This window comes from Gymnodraco acuticeps, unplaced genomic scaffold, assembly GCF_902827175.1.
Source record: "Gymnodraco acuticeps unplaced genomic scaffold, fGymAcu1.1, whole genome shotgun sequence".
NCBI classification, from domain to species: domain Eukaryota; kingdom Metazoa; phylum Chordata; class Actinopteri; order Perciformes; family Bathydraconidae; genus Gymnodraco; species Gymnodraco acuticeps.
Genome location: NW_022990198.1, coordinates 2,141,475 through 2,166,834, shown reverse-complemented (window position 1 = coordinate 2,166,834; position 25,360 = coordinate 2,141,475). Strand labels below are relative to the sequence as shown.

General features: G+C 40.4%; 4 protein-coding genes across 54 annotated transcripts in view; 2 read left to right on the top strand and 2 right to left on the bottom strand.

Moving 5' to 3' along the window:
- Positions 1-254: 254 nt before the first annotated feature.
- Positions 255-5,431, bottom strand: g6pca.1 (glucose-6-phosphatase a, catalytic subunit, tandem duplicate 1). Its single transcript, XM_034218086.1, has 5 exons — positions 5,066-5,431; positions 4,873-4,982; positions 3,930-4,035; positions 3,728-3,843; positions 255-1,207 (listed from the first exon to the last, which is right to left on the bottom strand). Exons 1-5 carry the CDS (start codon positions 5,281-5,283, stop codon positions 702-704), a joined length of 1,056 nt encoding a protein of 351 aa, XP_034073977.1. The 5' UTR covers positions 5,284-5,431; the 3' UTR covers positions 255-701.
- Positions 5,432-6,311: 880 nt separating this feature from the next.
- g6pca.2 (glucose-6-phosphatase a, catalytic subunit, tandem duplicate 2) lies at positions 6,312-9,634 on the top strand. The gene is made up of 5 exons (XM_034218085.1): positions 6,312-6,627; positions 6,713-6,822; positions 7,658-7,778; positions 8,062-8,177; positions 8,711-9,634. Exons 1-5 carry the CDS (start codon positions 6,398-6,400, stop codon positions 9,211-9,213), a joined length of 1,080 nt encoding a protein of 359 aa, XP_034073976.1. The 5' UTR covers positions 6,312-6,397; the 3' UTR covers positions 9,214-9,634.
- A 1,450-nt stretch (positions 9,635-11,084) lies between these two features.
- Positions 11,085-16,918, top strand: LOC117547374 (zinc finger protein 260-like). 2 transcript variants are annotated; one of them, XM_034218083.1, is made up of 3 exons: positions 11,085-11,273; positions 12,238-12,423; positions 14,407-16,918. In XM_034218083.1, the coding sequence occupies exons 1-3, from the start codon at positions 11,183-11,185 to the stop codon at positions 15,945-15,947; spliced, it is 1,818 nt and encodes a 605-aa protein (XP_034073974.1). In that variant the 5' UTR covers positions 11,085-11,182; the 3' UTR covers positions 15,948-16,918. The 2 variants fall into 2 exon arrangements, with proteins under 2 accessions (XP_034073974.1, XP_034073975.1); XM_034218084.1 differs by having other exon boundaries at positions 11,151-11,277.
- A 1,349-nt stretch (positions 16,919-18,267) lies between these two features.
- Positions 18,268-25,360, bottom strand: part of LOC117547361 (ankyrin-3-like) — a 187,857-nt gene continuing 180,764 nt past the window's right edge. For 48 of the 50 annotated variants that reach the window (XM_034218010.1, XM_034218008.1, XM_034218003.1 and 45 more), the window contains 4 exons: positions 24,206-24,289; positions 21,728-21,955; positions 20,612-20,683; positions 18,268-19,678 (listed from right to left, as the gene is read on the bottom strand). In XM_034218010.1, the coding sequence (XP_034073901.1) occupies positions 20,636-20,683; positions 21,728-21,955; positions 24,206-24,289 (360 nt within the window). In that variant the 3' untranslated portion in view covers positions 18,268-19,678; positions 20,612-20,635. The remainder of the gene's footprint in view (positions 19,679-20,611; positions 20,684-21,727; positions 21,956-24,205; positions 24,290-25,360) is intronic. The other 2 variants (XM_034218016.1, XM_034218017.1) reach the window with 2 other exon arrangements.

The following is a 25,360-nucleotide window of genomic DNA, read 5'->3' as shown; positions in this document are numbered from 1 at the left end:
GATTATCAACAATGAAAATCGCTTAAAGGTAGGATAGGTAAGAATCGAGAAACCAGCTCGAGTGCGCTAGAATTTGAAAGTACACAACTGGAAAAAATCTGCCCCTTCCTTCAGACTTCCTTACAGAGCCCCTTCCTCCAACACACACGGACGCGCACATGACCAATGAGGGCACGAGATACATTTGTGCAGATCCAGTTATTTTAGCCGGGCCAGCTCAGATGATTGGTCGTGCTTCTTACAGGGCCATAGCTTCCACAGATGACATTTTTTATGTATTTATTGTCAAAGCATTTAATGTATTCATTCATTGCTATCGGGATGTTAAGAGCATTCCATGGAATATAACAACAAGTGTTTCTGAAGTGAATGACCTACCCCACCTTTAATATAACATGGGTGAAGTCCAGCGAGCTGCATACCCGTTAAACTAAGCTAATAGGCTGCTGGCTGTAGTTTACTAGGCCTACAGACATACAGTAAGAGTGGTATCAATCTCACTCTCTAAATTAGAGATTAGGCACAATTCCTGAAATGTCAAACTACAGTACATACTCCTTAAAGGAACTGATATCCACGCAAGCACATTCAATTAAACAAAGTCCTAAAAGTCAAAATGTCCTTGTGCATTAAACACGAGGTAGGCCTACACATAGAAAACAAATATAATAATTGACTTTAAACAAGAAGTTGTTCCTGAATCACAACTTCTTGTCATCTCTATTTCCTTTGCAAATCCAGAGCATAGCCCAGGGAACCAGAGTGGTCGGGATTAAAAGTGCAACTGCGCTTTTAACAAAAGACAGGAAATAGTAAATCATGTCATAATCAGAGGCAAATGTCCATCCATCCAACAGCTGGAGCAGAAATAGGGAGACAATAATACATCCAATTTTAAAACCGGTGCTTGTATATTTCTTAGTCTCAGTGTAGAGGGGCGAGTGCAGGCCGAGGCCCAGGCCGAAAAGCGTGCCCATGTTACGCAGGAGGCTAGCGAAGGGCGTGGAGTCCATGTGGACCCACTCTGCCCTCACACACCACTTCTGGGCTTTTTCAAACGTCCACAGAAGGTCCACACCCACAGCTTTAAGCAGCAGGTAGAAGCCAACAGCGAATGAGGTCAAGAAGAGAGTTGTGTAGAAGTATTTCTTCATGCTGGCGCTGTAGATCCATTTCTCCTTCGAGACAACTTCAGCAACAAGTACACCTGACACAAAAACAGAGAAGGTGATCTGTTTAACAGAGGGCCAGAAGAGCTTCATAGGATTTGAGGTGCGTAATGGTTTGATTGCACATACTTCTCACTGATATTTTTTACCTGAACACATCCACACTATTATTTGTTCAGGGTTTCCCACACATAGACTATACTTGGGCGGGCCAAGTATATTTCGCGACCCATTTAGGATTTTTTTTAAAAATAATTTTTTATATAATTTTTTATTTTATTCGTCCGTGACCACGACGCCATCTGCGATCGATTAACTTGTGGACAATGATCCCTCGCTCCCTTGCTCTGATCTCGCCTCCTTCTGGCCTGTTAAGTGGCCTGCCTCACACAGGGTGACTGGCTGTCTACATGATGTGGCCTGCCGACATGGCCACTGTCATACAGATCATACATCAAAGCCCTTGATTGGTCTCTGTGTGTCATTCAAGCTCGGGATAACCTCAGCTCAGGTGAGGTAAAGGACTCTCTGAGTGTTTAGATAGTTAACTTAGTCTAAGTTCTCAGTGGGTCTCAAACGGTGTGGTCACCATTTATGTAAACACGTATTTCCATTTGAGAGGGTAGTGATTGGTCTAATGGATAGTGAGGTGGGCTGAAGATCGGAAGGCTGTGAGTTCAAATCCCGCCAGGAACACCAACACTAGTGTGCCCTTGAGTAAGGCACTTAGCCCTTAGTTACTCCAGGGAGAATGTCCCTGTAATCGGTCATTATAAGTCGCTTTGGATAAAAGCGTCAGCTAAATGAAATGTAATGTGATTAGTAAAATATGCATGCATGAATAAATAAATAAAAAGTTAACTAGGTGAAAAAAGGTAAGATACACTTTTAAAACTTGTTGAGAGAAAACTAGTCTTTGCTTCTGCCGCAAAGAGGAGCAGGAGGGAGACAGGAGAGGCTGATTCAGGAGCACAGACACACTCACAACTATAAATGAACCAAAAATAAATTAATAAACAAGTGTCAGTGTTTTTTTCATATTGGAAATGGTATGTTATTGGTTATGGCCATGATTGTATGATTATTGAAATGTATACAGTTCTGTTTAATATAGGTGTTTCCATAGATCTAGTCTCTTTATTTCCCCCTCAAAATGCACCAGATTGATGCATTTAACGCCAAAATAAAAAATAAAATCTTACCGGGGGGGCATGCCCCTGGACCCCCCTAGAGGATTTGAGGTCGACCCCCACTAAAAATCACATGGATAGGTTCCTAAATACATTTATTTTTTTGAATAGTAACCCATTTTCCATATGTTCATGTGTGGGTAGTAGATTTAAACTATAGGGCTATCACTATGGGCCCTGCCTGTACCTGTTCGCTCTGCCATCGCGTGAAGGGTCTGCTAACAAGCGACCAACAGAAAGGTTAATGTTGTTGCACGTCACCTCAATCCCCCCCCCCCCCCCCCCGCTACCACCACCCCCCCAAGTATATTTCAGATCTGTGGGAAACACTGTTGTAGATAATTGTAGCTACATTTGTATGGAAATCATGATAGGTAAAAACATGTGTAGGATTATGAAGTATTTAAAACAACAATTTTAATCCCTGTCAATTAATTCACCTTGAACCTTGATTTTAAAGGTCCCATGTCATGCTTTTCCGGTTATTACCCGTCCCCTTGTTTGTTATGAAGGTTTTTCTGCATGTAAACGGTCTGCAAAGTCACAAACCCTCAAAGTACACCCTGTAGCGAGTAAAACTCTAACACAGAAAATACCTGTCTATGCTGCCCCAGAACGCCTCGTTGGAGATTTCTCTTTTTCCATTGTTTTCTTCCTGGGTACAGTGACGTGCCCATACCCAGATGGACCCATTGGTCCAAATGGACCAATCCGTGGAACCGTTACGTTACGGTGGATTGGTCCATTTACTCGATCTTTTCTCAGCTGCAGCTCTGCCGATTTCTCCTCCCTGAGACGGTGGGACGCGGCGAGGCTGTGAGTTGGTGTGTGTGTTCGGGCTGGGTTTTGCTGTGTCTCGCAGACTGCCACTGGGCTCATAGGGAGGGAGGGAGGGGGGGGGGGGGCAGGAGCTCCAACAAGCCGTTTAGGACAGAGAGTGAATACACATACAGAGATGCTGTATGAGAAACCAATGTAATTTTGGAAAATTGCACAATATAAATGTATTTTAGTAGACCTCAACAATGGAATTATGATCAGTAGACATGGCCATGACATGGGACCTTTAAGAGTGCAGGGATAAATGAAAACTCACCTGGTAGAGCCTCTCCTGGCCAAAATGAGTATTACAACAACAAACACTTGATCCTGAAAGAAAAACACTTCCCAAAACTCCATCTATTTTCACAGATGGAATAAAAGTAGCTAAGAAAATGCATCCTACCTCTTAAGTCATAAACACAAAGAGAAAACACTGAGGATCAGACAATATCTTTTTTATCTCACTTGCCTCTTAGGACTTCCATATGCCATAAATTGTTCATCAACACAAAATGTATAACTGTTGAATATTTCTGGCAGACTTACCTGTAAGGACTCCAGCAACAACCTGGTGGGGGAAGTGTGCAGCCATGTAGACCCTGGACATGCAGACCACCAGCACTACCAGCAGCATGAGCGTCCACAGGCCTACCTGAAATAATCTGACCAAGAAGGAAAACTGAGCAAGAGTGCACGACAGATTATTAATGTTTCAAATAAATAATTGGTTGTATTTCCAAAGACTCACTTGCACAGTAAAGGGGGGCATCGTTTCTCTTTGGCAATAGCTAGTAGCGCTGTCACCATCACATACCAGACCCCAGCTGCACCCATAGCATGACCTGAGGGGCTTCCTGTAGGGAACAGACTTACTGTCAGACTTCACCAAATCAATATACATCATTTGCATTGCATTTTCAGAGAACGTTTTTCAAATTATTTTAAACTTAGATCTCTTAGATCTAGATTTACAATAATTCCAAAGTCAACGCCAGAACAACTTGTTTTAACCTAAGAATGATGATTAGATACTGTTTGAAAAGGACCTTTGTTGTGTAACCTCTATGCATTAAGTGCGTTGTGTGCTGGATTTTCTTTTTTTTAAATTGCGGAATCCAAAGTAATTTCCTTCACAAGCGTTTTAAGATACAAATCACTACAAAGTGCCAAAGGTAGTAGAGTACCTTTTTATAACCTATAGTTATCACATTAATTCAAAGTGCAATGCAATGAGTGTCTGCCAAACACTCAAGATATTATCTGGCAATCAAGTACTTTAAGTCGAACTATGCCAATTTTCTAAATTCATACATGTTACTCCTATGGTCTGATAAAAGTATCTCGAGTCAAATCAAGCACTAGTGTGCTTAAACTCAAATTTGTTGTCGTGAGGTTATCGGGTATAAAGTATTGAACCCCTCTAAAGACAATTTTTAGCTCATTTGGGTATAAAAAAACTAACAAAACACTGTCTTTGAGAGAAATTAATTTGTGAGGATCTTCACAAATATTGATTAAACTCTCCTAAACCCTGCAGATATCATATTGGAGTTCTTAATTTAGTTGTGCTCCCCTTTAATTATCAACAAGGCTAATGATGACTTTGCGTTGATAAACCATTCCATTGAGTCAATCGGTTTTTCAAGACAATAACAATCATCACGTGATCCACTGCAGGTCATGAAGTGTACCTGGTCCAGTCTCACATGTTATTGGAAATTGCTGCAGAGAAGGGGCCGGTCCCGCTCCATAAAACCGGGTCTCATGGACCCACCAGTACGGCCTCTCCCCAAACAGAACCCTGTCATGAAAACAACAATAAACTCAAAATACAACATGTATTTGTATGCGTTTCAATAGGCATTACTTCCAACAGTTGTTTACCATTTCAGGACCAAGTTGAGCCAGTCTCCGAGGACGGCCACCCAGATGAGCCTGAGCCCCGTGTCCCTCCGCAGGTGGAACCAGATCGGGAAGAAGCAGAAGAACGTGGTGTGCAGGTCGGCCACTGTGGACGCCAGGCTGAACAAGCCCTCGTGTCTGCTGTGTGTGGTCTGCAGATGGACCACCAGCTCTACCCCCCAACTGTGGAGAAGATCCATGATATCACAACCTCCTGCCTGAGGCTAGTGCACTAAATCTGAGTCTAGGTTTCTCAGTTAGGTTGCTGCCAAGCTCTTCCCAGGCAGGCAGTCCCCTCTGTGCTGCCTGTGTGATCCCCATCGGACTTTAATCAAGGCTAGCACATTTTGTTTGCCTTTGGGACAGTGCAGACAGGTTCCTTAACCTTTACCCCCCCCCCCCCCCCCCCCTCCCCCTTGTTCTAAAATCCATCCAACACAAATCAGTCGCCGCCCCTCTGACGTATCACAGATATCTAACAAAACCCTTTTTTTTGTAATCCCTCTGTTTATCAATGACTATGAAGTAGCTGAACTCATACTTGTGAAATCCATTGATCTTGGCTCACATTTGATCCTGGGTGTGCAGAGTGCGTAATTTGTGTCTTCCTACTGTAGCTATTTTAAAGATAAGATCAAATATGAGAGGCAGGTCTCTGCAAAACCTGTTGTCCCGACAGACTTGTACACAACCTAAAACCTGCCAAGCTGCTCCTTCAGTGTTATCAACAACTATCTCCTCCGCTTCAGTCCAAACCCAATCATTGAATTATTGATCTCCTTATGTAACCTACACATGGCTGTCTCCACCAGGGAGATTCTTACACCAAATCATCAGAAATCACAATTACATAACTGAACAGGGATCATTCAGTGGCTGCATACATGAGAAAGAAAGAAAAGGACATAGCTAATGTTTAATAAAAAAAATATCATGCAGTTAATTGAAAAGCAAATGCTGTTGTGCAAGTTCTTTGATTTGTTCACGATCCATTTATTTATTTACACAATTGTGAAATACAGCCATGATTTGACTTCCTCTCTGTGCTGCGTACAGTAGTTCCGTGACTAAAAACTATTGACGATTTGTTTTCCCGCTATCTTTTCAACATGTTTGTGTGACAAACCTCCAAAACTCTCCTGTGTCCGGGTGTTTTATTACGTGTAAGGTCCAAAGATCAGTGTGAGCATGCGTTTAGGCGGTGGGTCCCTCAGGTATAAAACCTACCAGCTGTGTTACTGATAGTAACAGTCCTGTATTTGTCACTCACACAGCACCAGACTGAGATTTCTCTCCCTTCCTTTTGAGGTAAAGATGAACGCTTTAATGGACTCCATGTCAGGTTTTGGGGTGAGCACCACCCACTACCTGCAAACAAACTTTAAGGATGCCCAGGGTTTGTTTCTCTGGGTCTCCTGGGCGGCAGACCTCAGGAACACCTTCTTCATCTTCTTCCCTCTTTGGTTCCACCTGCGGTCTCCAGTGGCCATCAAGCTCATATGGGTGGCTGTGATCGGAGACTGGCTCAATTTGGTGTTCAAATGGTAAGTCAAGTAAATCTTTCAATTAGAAGTTTTTCAACATGTTTTTAGACCATGATGGAGTGTATATTTATGTCGTCTTCTTCAGGATTCTGTTCGGTGAAAGGCCTTACTGGTGGGTCCATGAAGCGGATTATTATGCAAACACAGTTCGTCCTCACATTGAGCAATACCCCATGACCTGTGAGACCGGGCCAGGTGAGAAATGTCCCTAATGGGTTGCTTTTATTACTCCAACTCCTCAGAAGTTCCTGGAATATTATCGTAGATTGGTTTTTACAAAATCAATGTACCTACTGTACTTGGGTGCAATATAGGCTGCAGATTTTGTTCGTTATTATGTAAGGACCCATCTTGCTGTCATTTACAATTGTGCTTCATTGGTGCAGTTAATTAAATGACCCTACACCAGTTACCACACAGTGCGTTCTTAGGACTTTTGGGCAGATAACAGCTTTGTTCTGTTCTAATCTTTTAATCATGCCCAGGTATTGTCTTGAAGGGATATGGAATCAAACCTTTTACTTAAGTGACAATAAAGCATTGAATAACATATTATTTTCAGGTAAAGTCATTCAAAAGTAAAAGTACACGAGTACTATCAGTTCAATTTTTAGGTTCTCCATAATATAAATAGAACTTAACTGATTTGAGAAAAAACCTATAATTTTTCTCAAATCTTTAGAAATATTTGAATAATTGTACCACTTTTGGTCATCTGAACAGTTAAGAGGTGAATTTAACAATATTACATGGCATATCCTTTATAAGCATAAGCTACTTCAGAAGAAAACCTAATTCAATTGTATTTTACAAGCTTAAATTGTGTAAGAAGAACTATAAAATAGCTTGGGTACAGACCTTGAGTTCATGTACAGTACTAGGTTACTTTCACTGCTGTTTTTAAAGATGTTACTTATTTTATTCTAGTTATTAATTCTCTATGAAACAACCAAAAATGCTGAATGAACAATGTAGTCACTATACTTGAGTGAGTCAGCCACTGATACCCCCCTCTCTGTTTGTGTTACAGGAAGCCCCTCTGGCCACTCTATGGGAGCTGCAGGAGTCTACTACACCCTCGTGACCTCCATCCTCGCCATAATGACCACCAAGAAGAAATTTGGAATCAAGAAATCCAGCAACAAAGATTGGTGAGTCAGACACATTAACATTGTACTCATCCATGTCTGTGTTGTTAACCATTTGATTCCACCCTGAGCTTATCATTGTGGACACACTATCTGTCCTGAGCTGTGGTTGATCATTGACTCCTGAGAACCATGGTTGGAGAGTGGAGATTATATGTGGGTTGTTTTGACGTCCAGGCAGCTGAAATTCTCATGACCAGCAAGAAAGCACTGAGTTAATTGTTATATTGCTTTAAAGGCTTGCTGTCTTGAATCTCAATTGCTGATTCAAATGTGTTTTTCACAGGTATCTGAAGGTTGTTTTGTGGACACTGTTTTGGGGAGTGCAGGTGTGTGTCTGTCTCTCAAGGGTCTTCATCGCCGCCCACTTCCCACACCAGGTCGTAGCTGGTGTTATAACAGGTCAGTGTCCTTCTAGGGATAAGTATTGTTTAGAAAAATACAATACCAGTACCAATACAAGTACTGATACCAAAAGAGTTCTTCATCTCATACAATTCTCCGCTAACTCATTTGATAGCCATTATGTACAAGGAGCATTAGGTGTTGTTAAAAGCATCCAACTTATTGAAATATTACATTTTTACCATGCTCAACTTTACTAAACCCCACAGGGGTTTAGCCTCCTGCGGTTGTGGGCCAATCACACTTACAGTAGCATCTAATCAAAGAACGCCTGCGCTGATTGGTGGAGAGCAAAACCAAACAATTGGTAGATTCATTTTTTTCTAAAAACTATTGAATGCAGGTATTGTTTGACTAGTTTTGTTACTTGGTAATATTTTATTTAAATCGATGCATTGCGGTATCAAATACCAATGTTTTATTTATATTAACTGTATTGCGTACCCTATACCTTAGGATTACTGATATCTTAGTGGTATCCGGTACTTTATAACTCCAAATATTAACCTGGATATTCCATTGTTTTCTAGGTATAATCGTGGCAGAAGCCTTCAACAGAACTCAGTTGATCTACAGCGCCAGCATGAAGAAATACTTCTACACGACTCTCTTCCTGACTTGCTTCGCTGTTGGCTTCTACCTGCTACTTAAAGCTATGGGTGTGGACCTGCTCTGGACCCTGGAGAAGGCTCAGAAGTGGTGTGTGAAGCCAGAGTGGGTTCACATGGACTCCACGCCCTTCGCCAGCCTCCTGCGTAACATGGGCACGCTGTTCGGCCTGGGTCTGGGCCTGCACTCACCCCTCTACACCGAGACCAAGAAGAGCAGCAGCTCGGCGGTCAAAGCGCTGAGCGTCATCAGCACTCTGCTCCTGCTGCACCTGTTCGACTCCTTCAAGCCTCCCACGCACACCGCAGCTCTGTTCTACCTGCTGTCCTTCTGCAAGAGTGCCACCGTGCCTCTGGTCACTGTCAGCATCATCCCGTACTGTGTGAAAGGAGCTCTGAGCCTGCAGAACAAAAAGGGAGTTTGAGAAAATAACTCAGATTGGACACACTTACTTGTGAAGGAGTCTCTTCCGGATCAAGAAAGAATACATTCCTCTGGTGCTTTTGTCCAACTGTTCCTCAGGGAAGAGCTAATAAGATCAATGTGAATTGGTCACTTGTGTGATTTGGACACTCTTTGTGACATTATGTGAAGCACTTTCCAGGATGCTGAGTGGCACCAATTATGAGTTTAGCAAAATATGATAATTCAATTAGTTGAGTCCTGGAAAAAACAGAACAATGAACACACACGCTGCACTTGTTGTGTTTAACCTCATCTTAAAGACAATGGCCACCGCTCACATCATGGTATTTCAACTGTATTAGTAATGTATTTGAAATGTTATAGAAAGTATTTTTGAAACTGTTTTAAATATTTTTAATAAAAAATATATAAAAAATGTATTAAATGACTTGGCTCATATTTGACTTTATCATGAGCATTTATCCATTACCACCATTAATTGATCCAGTCCCATGAAGCTTAGACTCCACTCCCCAGTGGTGAAAGTAAACAACATTACTATCACTGAATAATAAAGTTACTCAGGTAAAATAAAAGATAAATCAGTAGCAAAATTAACCAAATTATCAAAGGTGACCCTTTTCACAGTATTACTCTTTATTTGAATTATTACTATATCAACTACAAAATAAAGATGACTGCTGGGAAACTATACCTATCATTTTACATCCTTTTTCTATTTGTTATTTCTATTTTGTTTCATTAAACTGGATCTGCAAAGTAACTAAAGCTGTCAAATATTTAAAAGTAAATAGAAATACTCAAGAAAATAAACAGTACCTTACAATTGTACTCTATTACAGTACTTGTTTAAATTAAGCCACTTTACACTTCTGTTTATACAAATTAAAAAATGTAAAAGCTCCACCCCTAAAAAAAACCAAATTGTCACTCTATCTTTATCTCAGTGACCCCCCCAAATTATTTCCTTTTTTACTGGCTGACTAATTTAATTTGCAACATTTTCTAATTTCTTTAGTAAACAGAAATGAACACACACACATGGCCCCCTTCCAAAAAATCCCTTTTTTAATGGCCTAGAACATTTTAAAAGATAAATATACCATTTTGGCACAGACAGAGTGTGATATAAATCATTAACTCGGCACCAAAGCCCTGGCCTTTAGCCTGACCTGCTGCGATGACATAGACTCACACGTCATAGGACTGTCTAAGGCTGACAGTGCAAGATGAACATTCAATATTTGTCTGTTTGTGTTTTTTCGAATGGACACAAAACATCCAACAACACTGAGTTGTGCAAGACTGTGTCACTACTGCTGTTTTTCAACACCCATGGGCGTATAACGATAATTAGTTTCTTCTTGGGCACAGACATTCAAAAGGCCCCGCACTACCTATTCTGCATATAGGAACAGGGTGTGTTAAACACTTTTTTGTTGTTGTTTTGTGTCTCTTTGTATTTGTTTTGTGTTTGTTTGTTGTCTGTTGACGTATGCAGGTGAAGGCTGGGGCGCTGACCATTTGGGGTCACGAAAACTGGTCAAGATGTAAAGTAAAAGTACTCATTAGAATGGCCATTCTTAGAACAATGTATGTTTTCAGTTTCTAGCCAAAAGCTGTTTGTTTTAAGCTAGGACTGCACATGTGTGAAACTTCTTTTTTTTTTTAAGTTGATGCAATTGGAATTTTTGTAAGTATTTTGTGGTGGTACTGCTACTTTAATTTAATAAAAATATTTGATATTTTCACCGCTGCTTTGACACAATCATCTGTAATACCACTTATGAACAGAGGGTGGCGGTGTTTCACCATCTAGCTTTAGATTTACAATGCAGAGGAAGAAGAAGACCCTACCGGAAGCACTGAGCTTGCTTGAGTTTGTGTTGTTGATAAAAGTGTGTCTGCAGGTGCTGTTGGAGAAAAACAAAAATGTTTCGATGTTAAAAAAGTATTTCTAAGACTCCATGATGTCCAAACTGCAGGCGGTGAGGGCGCTGCTGGCGGAGAGGCTGTCGGCGGCCGCGGAGCAGATCTTCAGCTCTGAGGAGGCAGCAGGCATGTAAACCACACATTCAACACACACGTTATTAACCACCAAGTCAACTAATCATCTTGAAATCAATATGTTCTCTTGTTATCTCCCAAAGGAAAAGTAACGTTAGTACTTTATTTAAAATGTTGAAGTTTTAAGCTACATGCATTAGTTTGTAGATTATAACTATAACAAGTGCTCAGATGTTTTGCTTAAGCATAAAAGAGTGTAGAAATACACTACTGCGAGTCAAAGTGCTGCATTCAAATGTTGCCTACAAAAGTAGTACAAAAAGCAGTCTTTATTATGCATATTAAGTTCCTCAAAATTGTACTTAAGGGCAGTACTTGAGTAAATATGCTTGATTACTTTCAATTGCTGGGTGCTTTGCTTGAGAATGTCAATGTTCTGCTACGTTTAACTTCTACTCCACTTCATATTGGATACCAGTATAGTACTTTTTACACATTTTTGATACCATAAGTTACTTTGTCCTTCCAGATAATTAAAAAGGTGATGTATCAATCAACTGCAAGATAAACAGTAACTCATTCAAAGTTCTTCACCATATGTAAGATATAAACTGGAACTGGAAACTTAAGTTAAGCAGTTTTTTAACTGCACCAAAGCTAAATATGTTTTGGAATGACATGATAAAAAAAAGTATTACAGTGGACATAAATACAGATTTGTTCTGTTTGGAGCAGGATTGGTCAAGATCAAGAGCTTGGGTATATTATGCTCATCTTTATTCAAAAATGTCACACATTTAAAGGATAAATGCATAACTTTTTAACTAAACCAAACTGTACTTTCATCCTAAAATCCACACAAACTTAAAAAAGAAAGACAAGTACTGAAGTACAAAACAAGCCTCTCTGGTAAAGGGCAAATTAATGAATTATATATGGGGAGCAAGGATCAGCTGAATTATTCTGTCGTTTGTTTATACTTAAAGCTATTTCTTTCTTTTCTCCCTTTCTCCAGACATGCCTTCTGAACAGCAGAGGGCGGCTGTACACAAGCGGCTGTCGATGGTTGCAGACGAGATCTTTAGGATCCTGGAGGACATGATGGGAGAATACGAGGCACGAGTGACCGAATCCCACCAGGAGAGCCAAAGCCAACCGCCCGACGTCATGCTTAAAACTGAGACAAATGTACCCAGCTCAGGTACATTACATAATGTTTAAACCAAAAAATGATTTATAATTGTACAGTTATATATACATACAATTTGTTTACTGCTGGTACCATCATCATTTTATTAATCATTATGCACAGCACAACAAACAAAAGTGAAATCATGAAGTTAGTTATAGATGAATTACACACCCATGCTAAGCATTTGTGTTTGTGTTTCATGTAGAGTATGAATCTTTGATAATTACCATCCTTAATGTGTTAAATTTGCTTATTCATTTACTCAGACATTTATCATTGACTAGATTTTCTGGTAAACATTTGTGGACAGCTTTGCAAAGATAAATAGTAATCTGTTACATTTGTGATAGACCTAATACTAGTGCTGGGGGGAAACGATTATTTTGAAAACGATTAATCGGGCGATTATTTGATCGATTAGTCGACTAATCGAACGATTATTTTTCTGTTGTTCAATTCATAAAAAACGTAATGTAAAAAAATTTTTTTTCACGATACTGTGTCTCAGGGGATCTTAATATTTAAGAACCTATTAATGTGTTATACCAGATTGACGGAAATAATCTCAGCTAACTGACGATACAAACCATGTTTACCAAAACAAAACACAAGTCTCATAAGAAGCATCTAAATGACCCCTGAGCGAAAAATGCTAACGGACATTGGCACAGATCTCAAGATAAAAGTACCCTTATTACTTATCGTAGCTGCACATACAATATATCCGATTAAAGCTGAGACTCCACAGATTATGTAGGTATATAGTATCATCACTGAGTGATCCGGACTCGCGACAGGGGAAGCAAATACAGTCATCACAACACGTACCTTCACAGAGCTTCGGGAGATCGTCTCACCGCCGTAGCTGTCAATCTGATCAAAATACGTGTTCAATGGCATTAAAATGAGAAAAAACGCGGCTGAATCGGTTAATCCATAGGTTTTTAACGTCTATGTATAAAACAATTATTGAATTTATAATCCATAATTCCATTTTAATTCGGAGAGCAAATGCTAGCTGCTAATGGTTGCCACCACAGCTAGCTGCTGCTTCCGGTCAAGCAGCAGTCTGTGAGATATAAATATATAAATATCTTTGCGTTTTGGACTAACTTTAAAATATTCCCATGCTTTTGAAGACCTGGGGCGAGATGTTTTCGTTTGAGGGCTTCGTGCGCAATCCTGTGAGGAGGAGTTGGTAGCCGTTTCAGTCTCCATTGTGTTAGAAGTGCGATTGCGAACTGCTTGTTGCTTTGGGTGACCCACGTGTGGGTGGCGTCATACAGTCTATGGTGGCGACGCGTCGACGCGGAAATATGTCGTCGACGATATTTTGAAGTCGACGCGTCGCTACAGCACTACCTAACACGCCTTTTTGAAATGATTCCAAAATATTAGGGCTGTCCAAAATACCATTTTTCGGGCTCCGGATATTCGGTAGTAATCAGCAGCGAATATTCGGCCCGCGCAGTAACCCAATTTGTGTTCTTTGAAATTGAAAAGGATATCGCATTGTGTTTGTAGGAGAGGTAGCGCTGTTGACAGGAAGTTGTTGTTGCTTTGGAAACAACGTGACGGAGATTAACATCTACATATAAAGACGGAGAAAGTAAACAATAACGTTTATGGTTAAGTGTTAGCACCCCCGAAGAGGCACAAGCTCTTACGTTGATATTGGAGATTTCAATAAATTCAATTTGAGAAAGAAACGGGGAAAAAACAAACAAAACAAATATCCGAATAACGAAATTGAAACCCGAATAGTACTCCAACAAACGAATATTCGGATATTCGGGTACAGCCCTACAAAATATATATGTATGTGTTGTGTCAAACGTTCACGCTTTGTCGACTTAAGGAAGTGTTGCAGAATAGAGATTTATTTTGTTGCTCATGCTCCCACAGCTACAAGGGAATATTTTGTACGGTGTCTGTGTTTTTATGCAGTTTACAATACAACCATGCTGAATTTTCTCTCTCATTTCCCATTAGAGAGATTGACACTCCTTGGGTCAAACACTGAAAAGGATGTTTCTTCTGAGCAGAGCAGGGCATCCAGTCTGCTCCAGAAAACATTACAATTAAAGTTTAAAGACGCCTATACAGACACAGACTGTGATTTAATCCACACTGGGCTCTCACATAACCATCAAGCACAGAGAGCAGAAAAGGGAACCTCGACTATGATGGAAACGGAGACACAAAGTAACCCTAAGGTTCTATCATCGAACAATTCAGAAACTCCAAGTGAAGATAATAACAGTGAGATAAATGAAAAACATCTCAAATCACTTCAGAGCCATAGTCAGGGCGAGGATTGTTGCCAACTGTGCGGAAGGTCTTTCCTCAATGGGGTCATTGGGAAGAAAATAAAAAAACATAAAAGGAACAATTTCACATCCAACAAGAGCCCGACTGCAGGACAGAGTTGTTGCAGAGTGTGTGGAAAGTTTTTCCACTACAAACGGTCTTTTCTGAAACACGTAGTTAAGCACAAACAGAACTCCGATCTTTGTGGAGCCTGTGGGAAACATCTGGACTCCGACGAAAGCCTGGAGGTGCATTTACAAACGCACAAGGAAGAAAACATCTGCAGAGATTCAGAGGAGAAACAGTCAGAGGCAGAGGGCTCTGGGAATAAAGAGGACAGTGATGAGGAGTGGAAGGACAGTGAGGAAGGAGACAGTGAGAAGGAACAGATCAAAGACCGACCTTGTTTACGAAAGTCAAAAACAAAAGGAGCTAAGGATTACAAGGACGTATCTAATCCAAAATACCTCTGTAAAGTATGTGGAAAGTCTTTCTCCTACAGAGCCTCGTTTTTGAGGCATGTGCTAGAAGACGAGGAGGATACAGATGTTTGTGGCGTGTGCGGGAAACGTTTCAAATCCGAGGAAAGCTTGAGGCGTCACCTGCAAACCTACATCCAGACGAATGATTGTGAAGTCTGTGGGAAACACTTTGACGGCCACAAACAACTGGAGATGCACATGAGGACCCACACGGGAGAGAAACCGTACATCTGCACCGTGTGCGGGAAGGCGTTCGCTCAAAACGGAAACCTAATGGGACACATGAGAGTCCACACGGGGGAGAAAAGGTACGTGTGCAGCGTGTGCGGGCAGAGCTTCAGCTTTAAAGAGTACATGATGGCTCACATGAGGATCCACACAGGAGAGAAACCCTTCCTCTGTAGCGTCTGTGGGAAAGGATTCAGGCAGAGGGGGACTCTGAAAACACACATGATGATCCACACAGGAGAGTCCACTCACCGATGCAGCGTGTGTGACAAGAAGTTCTATAAAAGTGGAGCGCTAAAGATCCACATGAGGTCGCACACCGGAGAGAAACCGTATCTGTGCAACGTCTGTGGGAAAAGCTTCACGGCCAGCGGCTCGCTGACCAAACACATGGGCGTCCACGAGGGGGAGCGAGCGCACAGCTGCAGCGTCTGCAGGAAAGGGTTCACAAGGAAGGAGGATCTGAAAAAACATGTTCAGACTCACCCAGAGGAATCCACACAAAGTCTTTAATGTTTGTTAAAGGAGAAGTTCAACATTTTGATAATACGCTAATTCACTTTCTTTTCAAGAGTGAGATAAGGATATCAATAACAAGAGCTGAACTCTGTAATTTTCCATCTTTTTAGTTGCAAGGAGTTGCATTTTTTCTGTCTTTTGTGATGGTAAATATATAATATTGGTCTGTTCATCATAAACAACTGACTTAGCAAAACCCAACTCTTCACTATTACCTACAGTTGTGTTCACAATATATTCATTACATGTATTGCTGTTATTCTGTTTATCTTGCTTTACCCTTTTGATTAGTTCTTAGTTATTCTCTTCATGTTTTATCAACATTAAGTGATGTGTCCATTTTCTATAATATCTTTTATGTTCTATGCTGCAATCTTGTTCAGGACTTCTCTGGTTAAACATAGATGTGGTTAGCTTTGTTTTACATAAAGCTGCTCGTGGGAAACAAATCCAACACATCTAAAGCTTGAGATTTTATTTATATGACTGAAACGGAGATGGCAAGTTTTTCCTAAATGTTGAACTATTCCTTTAAATGGTATGATATTCAATTTGAATGTTATTTGTGTTACATTCACATGTGTTTTGATGAAACTGTGAAGGAACACCATCATTTCTAAAATAATATTTTACAATGATAAGTCCTGCTTTATTGGTATGCAGTATGCACACTACTTGAAGAAATAATTCAAAATCTAAATGATTTCGTTTTTTCTGGTGTCATTTGTAATCCAACTTTCCTGGTTTATTGAAACGGTTTTAACATTAACCTTGTGCCTCTTCAGGGGTGCTAATACTTAAATGTAAACTTTATCTTTTGATATCGCCGTATTTAAATGTTGATATCCGTTAATATCTGTACTTTATCTCTGTTCTTTTTCTCCGTCAAGTTTTTGCTTTGGGAACAGTAACTTCCTGCTAATAGCGCAAAGTTGCCTTCAAAATAAAAGCATGTCTATATAAAACAGGAAGTTACGTTAAGACATGTATGCAATGAAAGTAACAAAAACAATGCCATCTCCTTTTCAGGTTTGAAGAACACAAATTGGGTCATTTACATATTCCTGCTTGGGGCGCAGAAATCTTTGGCAATTGACTCGTTATAAGTGGTGCATGCGCAGTCCGCACCTCTTCAATACAAGTGATAGGAGCAGCTCGGGGCGCACCAAGCTAAGCCCAAAGCAGCTGTTGACACTGCCAACAACTAGGGGGCAGCAGGAGCACCAGAGTGAGTGATTGACGTTTGAATGAGAGAGAGTTAGATGGAGACGGAGTGTAAACAAAACTAGATAGCGAAGGAAAATGATGTTTAATCACTTAAAGAAACACCCTTGAGAGGAGGACACTGGAGGGAAAGCTGAGAGTAAAAGAGCTCGGACCTGATCAGCCTGACATAGGCAGGAGTTAAGGACAGAGTTTGTTCATGCTTTTTAGTTTTTTCTGATATGTGCTTTAGTCACTCACATCTGTCTGGATCCATGCTGGTTCTGATCCTGACGTTTGAAAAAAAGGAGGCAGGGGAAGCAAAATATAGCACTGGTGTTGCTACAGGTAGTTAGCCTTCTTGCTAAACCAGCTCCTTGAAAAAGAGCACGTATACTGCCTTCCTCTGTCCTTAACTCCTGCCTATGTCAGGCTGATCAGGTCCGAGCTCTTTTACTCTCAGCTCTCAACTAGTTTTTACAGTACTACGGCTTCCACAGATAACTTTTTTTAATGGATTTTTTGTCAAAGCACTTAAGATATTCATTGCTATCGGGATGTTAAGAGCATTCCATGGAATATAACAAAGTGTATCTCGAGCCGGTTTCTCAAATGTACCTACCCCACCTTTAAGTGGAGATGAAAGAATATTCAATTGGCTCACCAAACCATAATTCATTACCATAAAATAATGTGCCTAAATGGCTCTTACAAATGGTATACTACCCAACCCCAGACCAACAAACCTTGTGAAGCTGTACATTTTGGCTCTGGGAAATTGTGATGGCATTTCTTACTGTTTTTCTCAAATTTCTATAAACCAAGCAATCGTGCTGCTTTTAAATGAACGTATTAGTAATAGTAAACTAATCATATAACAGTAACAGGGGGAATTCTGAGTATTGTACAGTGTAGTACTTTTACTTATTAAAGGATCAAAATACTTCCTCCACCCCTACCAGTGATAAATCCAACGCCCTCACACGAGAAAGGCTTTTATTGTGAAGCTTCTCGACGGCTCCTCCTTTAGATTTTTGACAGCTTCACATTTAAAGTTCAACTGTGTCTTGATAAAAACCATGACATTGTAAAACATAGCAAACACACAAAGATCAGTTAAACACCATTTATTTTTCTGCTTAAATAATGACTTGGATCATCCAGTGTAGGCTATGTTGGTTTGTCATACATGTTGGTACCAGATTCATCATTAACTTAATGCTTAAGGTGGTTTCGTATGAAAAAAGACATACAGAGAGAAGAAATTAAATTTCACAAGAACCGTAGATCAGATTTCTAACAATGGGATTTAGCCATTAATACAAATTGGATAATGGGGCTAAAAAAATTACATTCTGTGTTCTTATGTAAATACAACCTGTTAAATAAAGATAAAAGTCATCAAACCGTCAAAATAAAAGTCCCCTTTTTAAAATCACAGCAGACCTAAAAGCTTAAACGTAGACTCCTAGTGTGCATGATGGGCTTACATATAGACATTTGTATTTGATGTTTCACACACACAGGGCTGCTAGCAGTTAGGAGAAAACACAACGCTCTGCAGGTTACATCGGGGACAACGTCAGCACCTCGCTGTGCGTGTGTTTACATGTTCATAAAAAACGGTTATAGATGACACATGGTTGGGTTATTATGAGTGCTATCAAAGACAGAAGTAACATCTCTCTAATTGTATTACAGTGTATTTGAATTAGGAGGAAAATTAAAGGAAAGCGTTTAAAATAAGGTGACGTCACATGCAGCAAAATATTATTTCTCTGAAGACAAATAATGTTCCACAGGAAGTAGATGTTGGCTTTTGAAGAAACGTCCTTTTAAAATCAAGCAAGTATTATTTGTTTTCCATTCCTTTCTCTTTACATACAGCTTTTTTGTTGTTCTTTTTTAAATTCATTTAGGAGGAGCGTGTCAGGTCGCACTCTCAAGGCTGCTCAAACAGTGTCGACCTCAATACAAACGCACCGACTCGGCAAAGCTTCCACTCAAATCAGTGCATAAACAATCTGTGAAGCTACTGATTACTATTTTTTTGTTTTCATTTTATACAGTGTCATTTATATACAACAAAAATCACCCATTTACTATTATATTTCATTTAAAAAAAAGAAAGAACCACATGGTACACCCCAATACTGCGGGTCCAGGAGGAAAGAATAGACCATATAAGGCGAGTGTCTGGGAGAGAGAGTGAATCCTTATCTGTCAGCGTTTAGTTTTCCTTGTTCATGCCATCTTTGGTCACACACGCCTTCCATTGGTTAAAGATCATGTAAGAAAGCTCCAGCTCACGTCCGTGTGTGTCTCTCCCGTGTTGTTTCCAACAGTGAGTGAGTTGTGGTGACATGCTCATGCGAAATCAAAGAAAAGTTTAGCTTGTTGTCTTGCTGAAAACCATGCGTTGTAAGTGAAAGCTTCAGACACGTTTTTGGCCGATTGACGAGGCTTCCAGTCTTGTCTTTCCTCCCAGGGCGTGTTTAGAGTTGCAGATGGACCTCATGGACCTGGAGGGAGACACATTACATTAACATTTGAGGCTATACTGTAGTTATTCAATGCCCCAGAGTTAATAAGATCTGTTAACGGGCTGATATTCTGCAATCGTTTAGTAGGTCTTAAATTGGATTGAATTTGATCATTAATTTGGTTGATTTTCCAAACAAAAATGACATGAAATAGCTACTTCCTGCTTCTCAAATTTGCGGCTCCTGTTTTTTTATGATTATAAATGTAATATATTTGGCTTTCTGGCTGTTGGTTAAAAAAAGGCTATTTGAAATATAGATGTAATGCAATTTTATATACTTTCTGACATTTTAACACTAAATATTAAGGAAAATTAAATCGATATTGAAATTGAAAGCCAGTATGCTTCTTTTCTGCTTCTTTTTCAGCTAGTTACAAAATGTGTTGAACATTTCCAAAAATACTAATTTGATATAGGTTTAACACAGAGGGACAGTTTTGTTGCATATTTATCTAACAAAAATTCTAAAATACATAGCAGATTAGAGTGTATTAAAGGTGGGGTAGGTCATTTTGGAGAAACCAGCTCGAGTGCGCTAGAATTTGAAAATACACAGCCGGAACAAATCTGCCACTTCCTTACAGAGCCCCTCCTCCAACACACACAAATGCGCACATGACCAATGAGGGCACGAGATAAGTTTGTGCCCAGATGGAAGGCTGACAGGCAGGTAGGCCATCCAGTTACTTTAGCCGGGCCGGCTAAAATGATTGGCCGTGCTTTTTACAGTACTACGGCTTCCACAGAGGACATTTCTTTATGGATTTTTTGTCAAAGCACTTAAGATATTCATTGCTATCGGGATGTTAAGAGCATTCCATGGAATATAACAAAAAGTGTATCTCAAGCCGGTTTCTCAAACTTACCTACCCCACCTTTAAGAGATTGATGTTTATTATTATATTCTTACCTGCTTGAGTTGAGTGCTCTACTGTTATGACTGACTCTTCTTCCCTTGTTTCTTATTGGCACTGTCTCCAGGCTTGGCGGGGGGAGAAGCATCGAGTTTGGTCAGAAGAGAGAAAAACAAAGAAAATAAAGTTAGAGTGGTGCTCCGACTAAACATGAAGTGTGTTAGTGAAGCGCAGTGGAGCTGAACTACTGCGGAGGAATCACAGGAAGCATGCTGCAAGAGAGGCGGGCTTAAGGAGAGAAAAGGATGTTAGTATTACTACTTCAAATCACACGTGCATCAGCACATCTTAAAAAGAAAGAACTGTATTAATTTCTCTATGGTAGTACTTATACACGTAATATTAGTATTTCTCAAACCACAGCAACCTGACATGGCTGTTGTTGGACATCAAACACTACTGACACACTGCAGTACAGAGGAAACACACACACTGCTACTCTATTACACAGCACTCAACACACAGCTCAGTTTAGTACTGAGATCAGACTTCACAACAGGAGCCCGACCCTACAGATATGCACAACTTTTTATGTATTCTATGGTCAAGTTTAATATGATCCATAACCTGTCTTTGATACAATAGTTCCATCCACTATTGTATTGTGAATATTAGGAGTTATTTCAAGGACATGATCAGCAGGTGGCACTATTCCTCTGGTCAGATTCCATTGAAACCAATGCAGAAAGCGAGAGCTCAACCTGATGATATCATACCATAATAAACGCCAGTCGAACCAAGTCAAATGAAAATGATGGTGGAAAACCTAATGGAAACTTAATGTGGCTTTTAAATAGATTGCTGTAGTCTGAAGTTTAGGTGCCATTATCTTCTCATTTGATGTAGTGGCTAAAGGAAAAATATCAAAGGAGAAGGTAGCTTAACTAGCCTGTAGCTAAGTTGTTTTTATTGTATTGTAAAAAGTGCTCTATATGCTTAAAGCAACAGGCCTAAGCTCGTCCTCATTTGCCTCCACTAGTTTACTTCGGCTCTTGACTGTGACGGATCCTTCCCATTCCTCTGAGTGCTCACACAGGTAAAGCTTCATGCAGGTGTAAGGAGGCGCGGATAGTTCAGGTGAAGACGTTTGACGGTTGGTGTTTAACCCCAACCTCAGTTTTTTCTCCAGATTTCTCAGCCTTGTTGGCATGCCGGGAGCGCTTCCCCCTCTTCTTGCTCTTCCCCCCCTTGGATCCTGAAGAAGAGGCAGCATCTGCTCCACCTGTGGCTACACCATCCCCACCACCACCAACACCAGCTCCGTCTTCTGTAATAATATCGCCTTCACTTTCCCTCCTCTCAGCCGTGTTGTACACACGGCGCACCACCTTTCTGATCACCTGTAGGGCAGATGCATGTCATGGGGAGGGAAGCAGGAGAGCATTATGTGAGCAGGCATAATGAAAAGGAGGGAGAGGAGGAGGAGTGTGTGTGTGTGTGTGTGGTGTGTGTGTGTGTGTGTGTGTGTGTGTGTGTGTGTGTGTGGTGTGTGTGTGTGTGTGTGTGTGTGTGTGTGTATAGTAACGTGTGATACAGCCTGTATGTTACTGTGTGAAAGAGGCTGTGTGTTTTCTGTTGAACGACTGTATTTCAACCCTTTTTCCCTTTTCAAGCAGTTCTAGTTAAACGTTTACGTATCAATTCAAAAGAAAAACGGTCATGTTATGTAATTTAGTAACACCAGATAATAATAAGAACACATGATAGTGGTGCACGGCCTCTTGTGGCCGAAATGAGTATTACGAAAACAGATATGATTTGTTTCCTACCCGTTTTTTAGAGACCGTAAATGAAAAACACAAGATACACTTGCCTCTAGTTCAGGGGTGCCCAACCTTTTTTGAACCGAGAGCTACTTCTAAAGTTGCCAGTCTGCCGAGATCTACCAGTCCAAATAGAGAGGCGTAGTTACTGACAGCCTACTACCAGGTAAATACACACTTCTGCTTGTATAAAACTGACCTTCGTACGATTAATACTTCATAAAATCCTGCAGATCCTTTATCTTACCTCTTTCTAATCTACACACATACAAGTATTTAACTGAAGTTACACAACAGTGTTGTTGATACAGAGTTGGAGTTTATTCACACGTCACATACTACAGTAATGTTTTCAAGAAACATTGAACAGTGCTGCCACACATGACACAGGGAAAAAAGAAAAGACTCTGAACCCTTTCTTTGCCATTATATAAAAATAGTGTTGCTACAAAAGTATAAATTACGCTTACTAATAAGACAACTCAGATCTGAAGCTACACAGGGATCTGCTGCCAAAGTGCAATAAAAAAGAAAAAATTAATAGAATCAAACCCTTTTTTTTTGTTGCATTTTAGTAGATTATAAAAATAAATGCCTTTAAAATAGGATGCAAGCAACACTAGTTTCTTAACCTGAATTGATAATAGACTATAATCAATTTAAACAGAACAGATCTTAATGTTTGCATTCTTATACCATTTTGTACAATAATTGTAATGAATAAGTTCAAACAAACTAAAACTTACAGCTGATTAATAACGGTATCTAACTTGAGTTTTTATTATATCAAAAACCTTTTGAAATTCTACTGTTATTTTTACTGTCCCCCAAAAGCGCGTCGCAGCCTCCAGGAATGCTTCTTTCACAACTTCGCCGTCTTTGAAAGACTTCATGTGTTTCTCAAGAACGTGACCGACATGATAAGATGCTCTGGTAGCAGCCTTGCTCTTGTTGTTGAGCCTGGTGAAAATGGACTGCTGTGCATTTAGCTGTCCTTTCAGGCCCCTCCCCTTTTGGGAGCGTAGGGCAGAATTAGGAGGGAATTCCGTCTCGTAGCATTTGTGCACTGTTTTGAAATACCGCTCCTAAATTACCCTTCTTCGATAAAGCCACGCTCGCATTGCAGATGAGACAGATGGACTTTGAATTGGAATAGATACAAAAATAATCATCCTCCCACTCGGAGTGAGAATTATATATTTGGTGCTTTTTTGCTTCTGCCATTGCGGTCTTGTGTGTGTGCGGACTGTCACTCCTGTTGACACGGACAACGTCAGCGAACGTTGCCCACTGCCACGCCACGTCAGCCCACTGCCCACAAGCCACGCCCCAACACATGGGGTCACGCCGGCCAATCACAAAGCTTTGATGCGTTCAAGTGCATTATTCTGGCACAGGAAGATTATGTTATAGGACATTAACGATAAAACAGAATATTGTTGTTCTATTTTTAGACACATCTCGCGATCGACTGGGAATCTCCCCGCGATCGACCGGTCGATCGCGATCGACTGGTTGGGCACCCCTGCTCTAGGGGCTTCTGTAGAAACACTTCTGTTTGTGTGTGTGTGTGTGTGTGTGTGTGTGTGTGTGTGTGTGTGTGTGTGTGTGTGGTGTGTGTGTGTGTGTGTGTGTGTGTGTGTGTGTGTGTGTGTGTGTGTGTGTGTGTGTGTGTGTGTGTGTGTGTGTGTGTGTGTGTGTGTGTGTGTGTGTGTGTAGTGTGTGTGTGTGTGTGTGTGTGTGTGTGTGTGTGTGTGTGTGTGTGTGTGTGTGTGTGTGTGTAAGCTGTCGGGTAAAGAGGTGATGGATGAGGATGAGGATGGTTACTTTTCTGGTGACCAGATTCCCGTCTTCATCTGTGAACTGCTCCTCCGTCACAGACTCCCCAGGAATGTTTCTGGCTTTCTCTCCCTGGGATGAAGGGTTAAAGGATGAGTGAAAGGGGGATGGAAGGGTGGAGTACAGGTCGGGAAAAGTTACGAGAGGTAATCTTGTTGACATTCATCTGGTTATTTAGAATAAAGAGAATATACGTCTGCCTGCCACAGAAGATGGTTTTCAAAGTGCAGTTTCCTTTTAATAAACTCTCAGATAGATAAAAACATATGCTATAAATTAAATCTTTGACCATGTTAATCTGTGATGCAGCACAGCAAACAGAAAAACATGACTTGTTACAATACTTTAAAGGTGTTTAAATTCAATAAAATGTTGATTTGGCAAAGTAATACTTTGGAACCAAGGGATGAAGGTGCATGATACAGGCTCAACATGTTAGCAAGGCTCTGAAAACAAGCTTCAAAATGCACACCTGCAATTTTAAATGAAGGTTCAATCTAGTTATGGATAACTGTAACTGTTAATCATGACAAATCTCAGAGACCAACAGCATTAAGTGGAGAACAAGTGAAAAAAACCTCCTGCCATGACGATGGGTTCTTCCTTCAAACTCATGTCATGCACAATAAAGGAAAGCCATGAATCACTGTCAGCTCAGCTGAGGCTCCATTCACACAGAGACAGATTGCCTGAGCAGCTAACTTTAGTCAATCGACAACAAAATGAATTGGTTTAAGTTATTATTTAGGAAGTTCTCAATTTCAAGCCTCTTTAGTGTCCGTACATGCTGGTTTTATTTATCTTATAAACTGAATATCTTTGGGTTTTTGAAGTTGTTTTTTTTATACACCAATCGATCGTTCCATGAATCTAGAAAATATTCATCAAATCAACTTTGAATGAAAATAATTGTTAGTTAGATAAATGTGTTTTGTACAATAAATGTAAGCATTAAGTTGATACTGTTATTGCTCTTGAATCAAGAGTGGGCAAACATCTGAGAGCTCTTGCTCCAGGGGCACACGGGCGTTGCGACCATCAAAGTTGGGTTTTTACATACTTTAAGAGATTTTCTGCTCCTGTGGAAATCTAGCCTCATTATACGCACACATAGTATAACACTCTCTTGATTTGAGCCAAACG

Coding starts and splice junctions, on each gene's coding strand:
- g6pca.1 (XM_034218086.1), bottom strand. CDS start 5,283: ATGGATCTTCTCCACAGTTGGGGGGTAGAGCTGGTGGTCCATCTGCAG. Junction 4,983..5,065: donor CTCAACTTGGTCCTGAAATG/GTAAACAACTGT, acceptor TTTTCATGACAG/GGTTCTGTTTGGGGAGAGGC. Junction 4,036..4,872: donor AACATGTGAGACTGGACCAG/GTACACTTCATG, acceptor TGTTCCCTACAG/GAAGCCCCTCAGGTCATGCT.
- g6pca.2 (XM_034218085.1), top strand. CDS start 6,398: ATGAACGCTTTAATGGACTCCATGTCAGGTTTTGGGGTGAGCACCACC. Junction 7,779..8,061: donor AAATCCAGCAACAAAGATTG/GTGAGTCAGACA, acceptor TGTTTTTCACAG/GTATCTGAAGGTTGTTTTGT. Junction 8,178..8,710: donor CGTAGCTGGTGTTATAACAG/GTCAGTGTCCTT, acceptor ATTGTTTTCTAG/GTATAATCGTGGCAGAAGCC.
- LOC117547374 (XM_034218083.1), top strand. CDS start 11,183: ATGATGTCCAAACTGCAGGCGGTGAGGGCGCTGCTGGCGGAGAGGCTG. Junction 11,274..12,237: donor CAGCTCTGAGGAGGCAGCAG/GCATGTAAACCA, acceptor CCCTTTCTCCAG/ACATGCCTTCTGAACAGCAG. Junction 12,424..14,406: donor GACAAATGTACCCAGCTCAG/GTACATTACATA, acceptor ATTTCCCATTAG/AGAGATTGACACTCCTTGGG.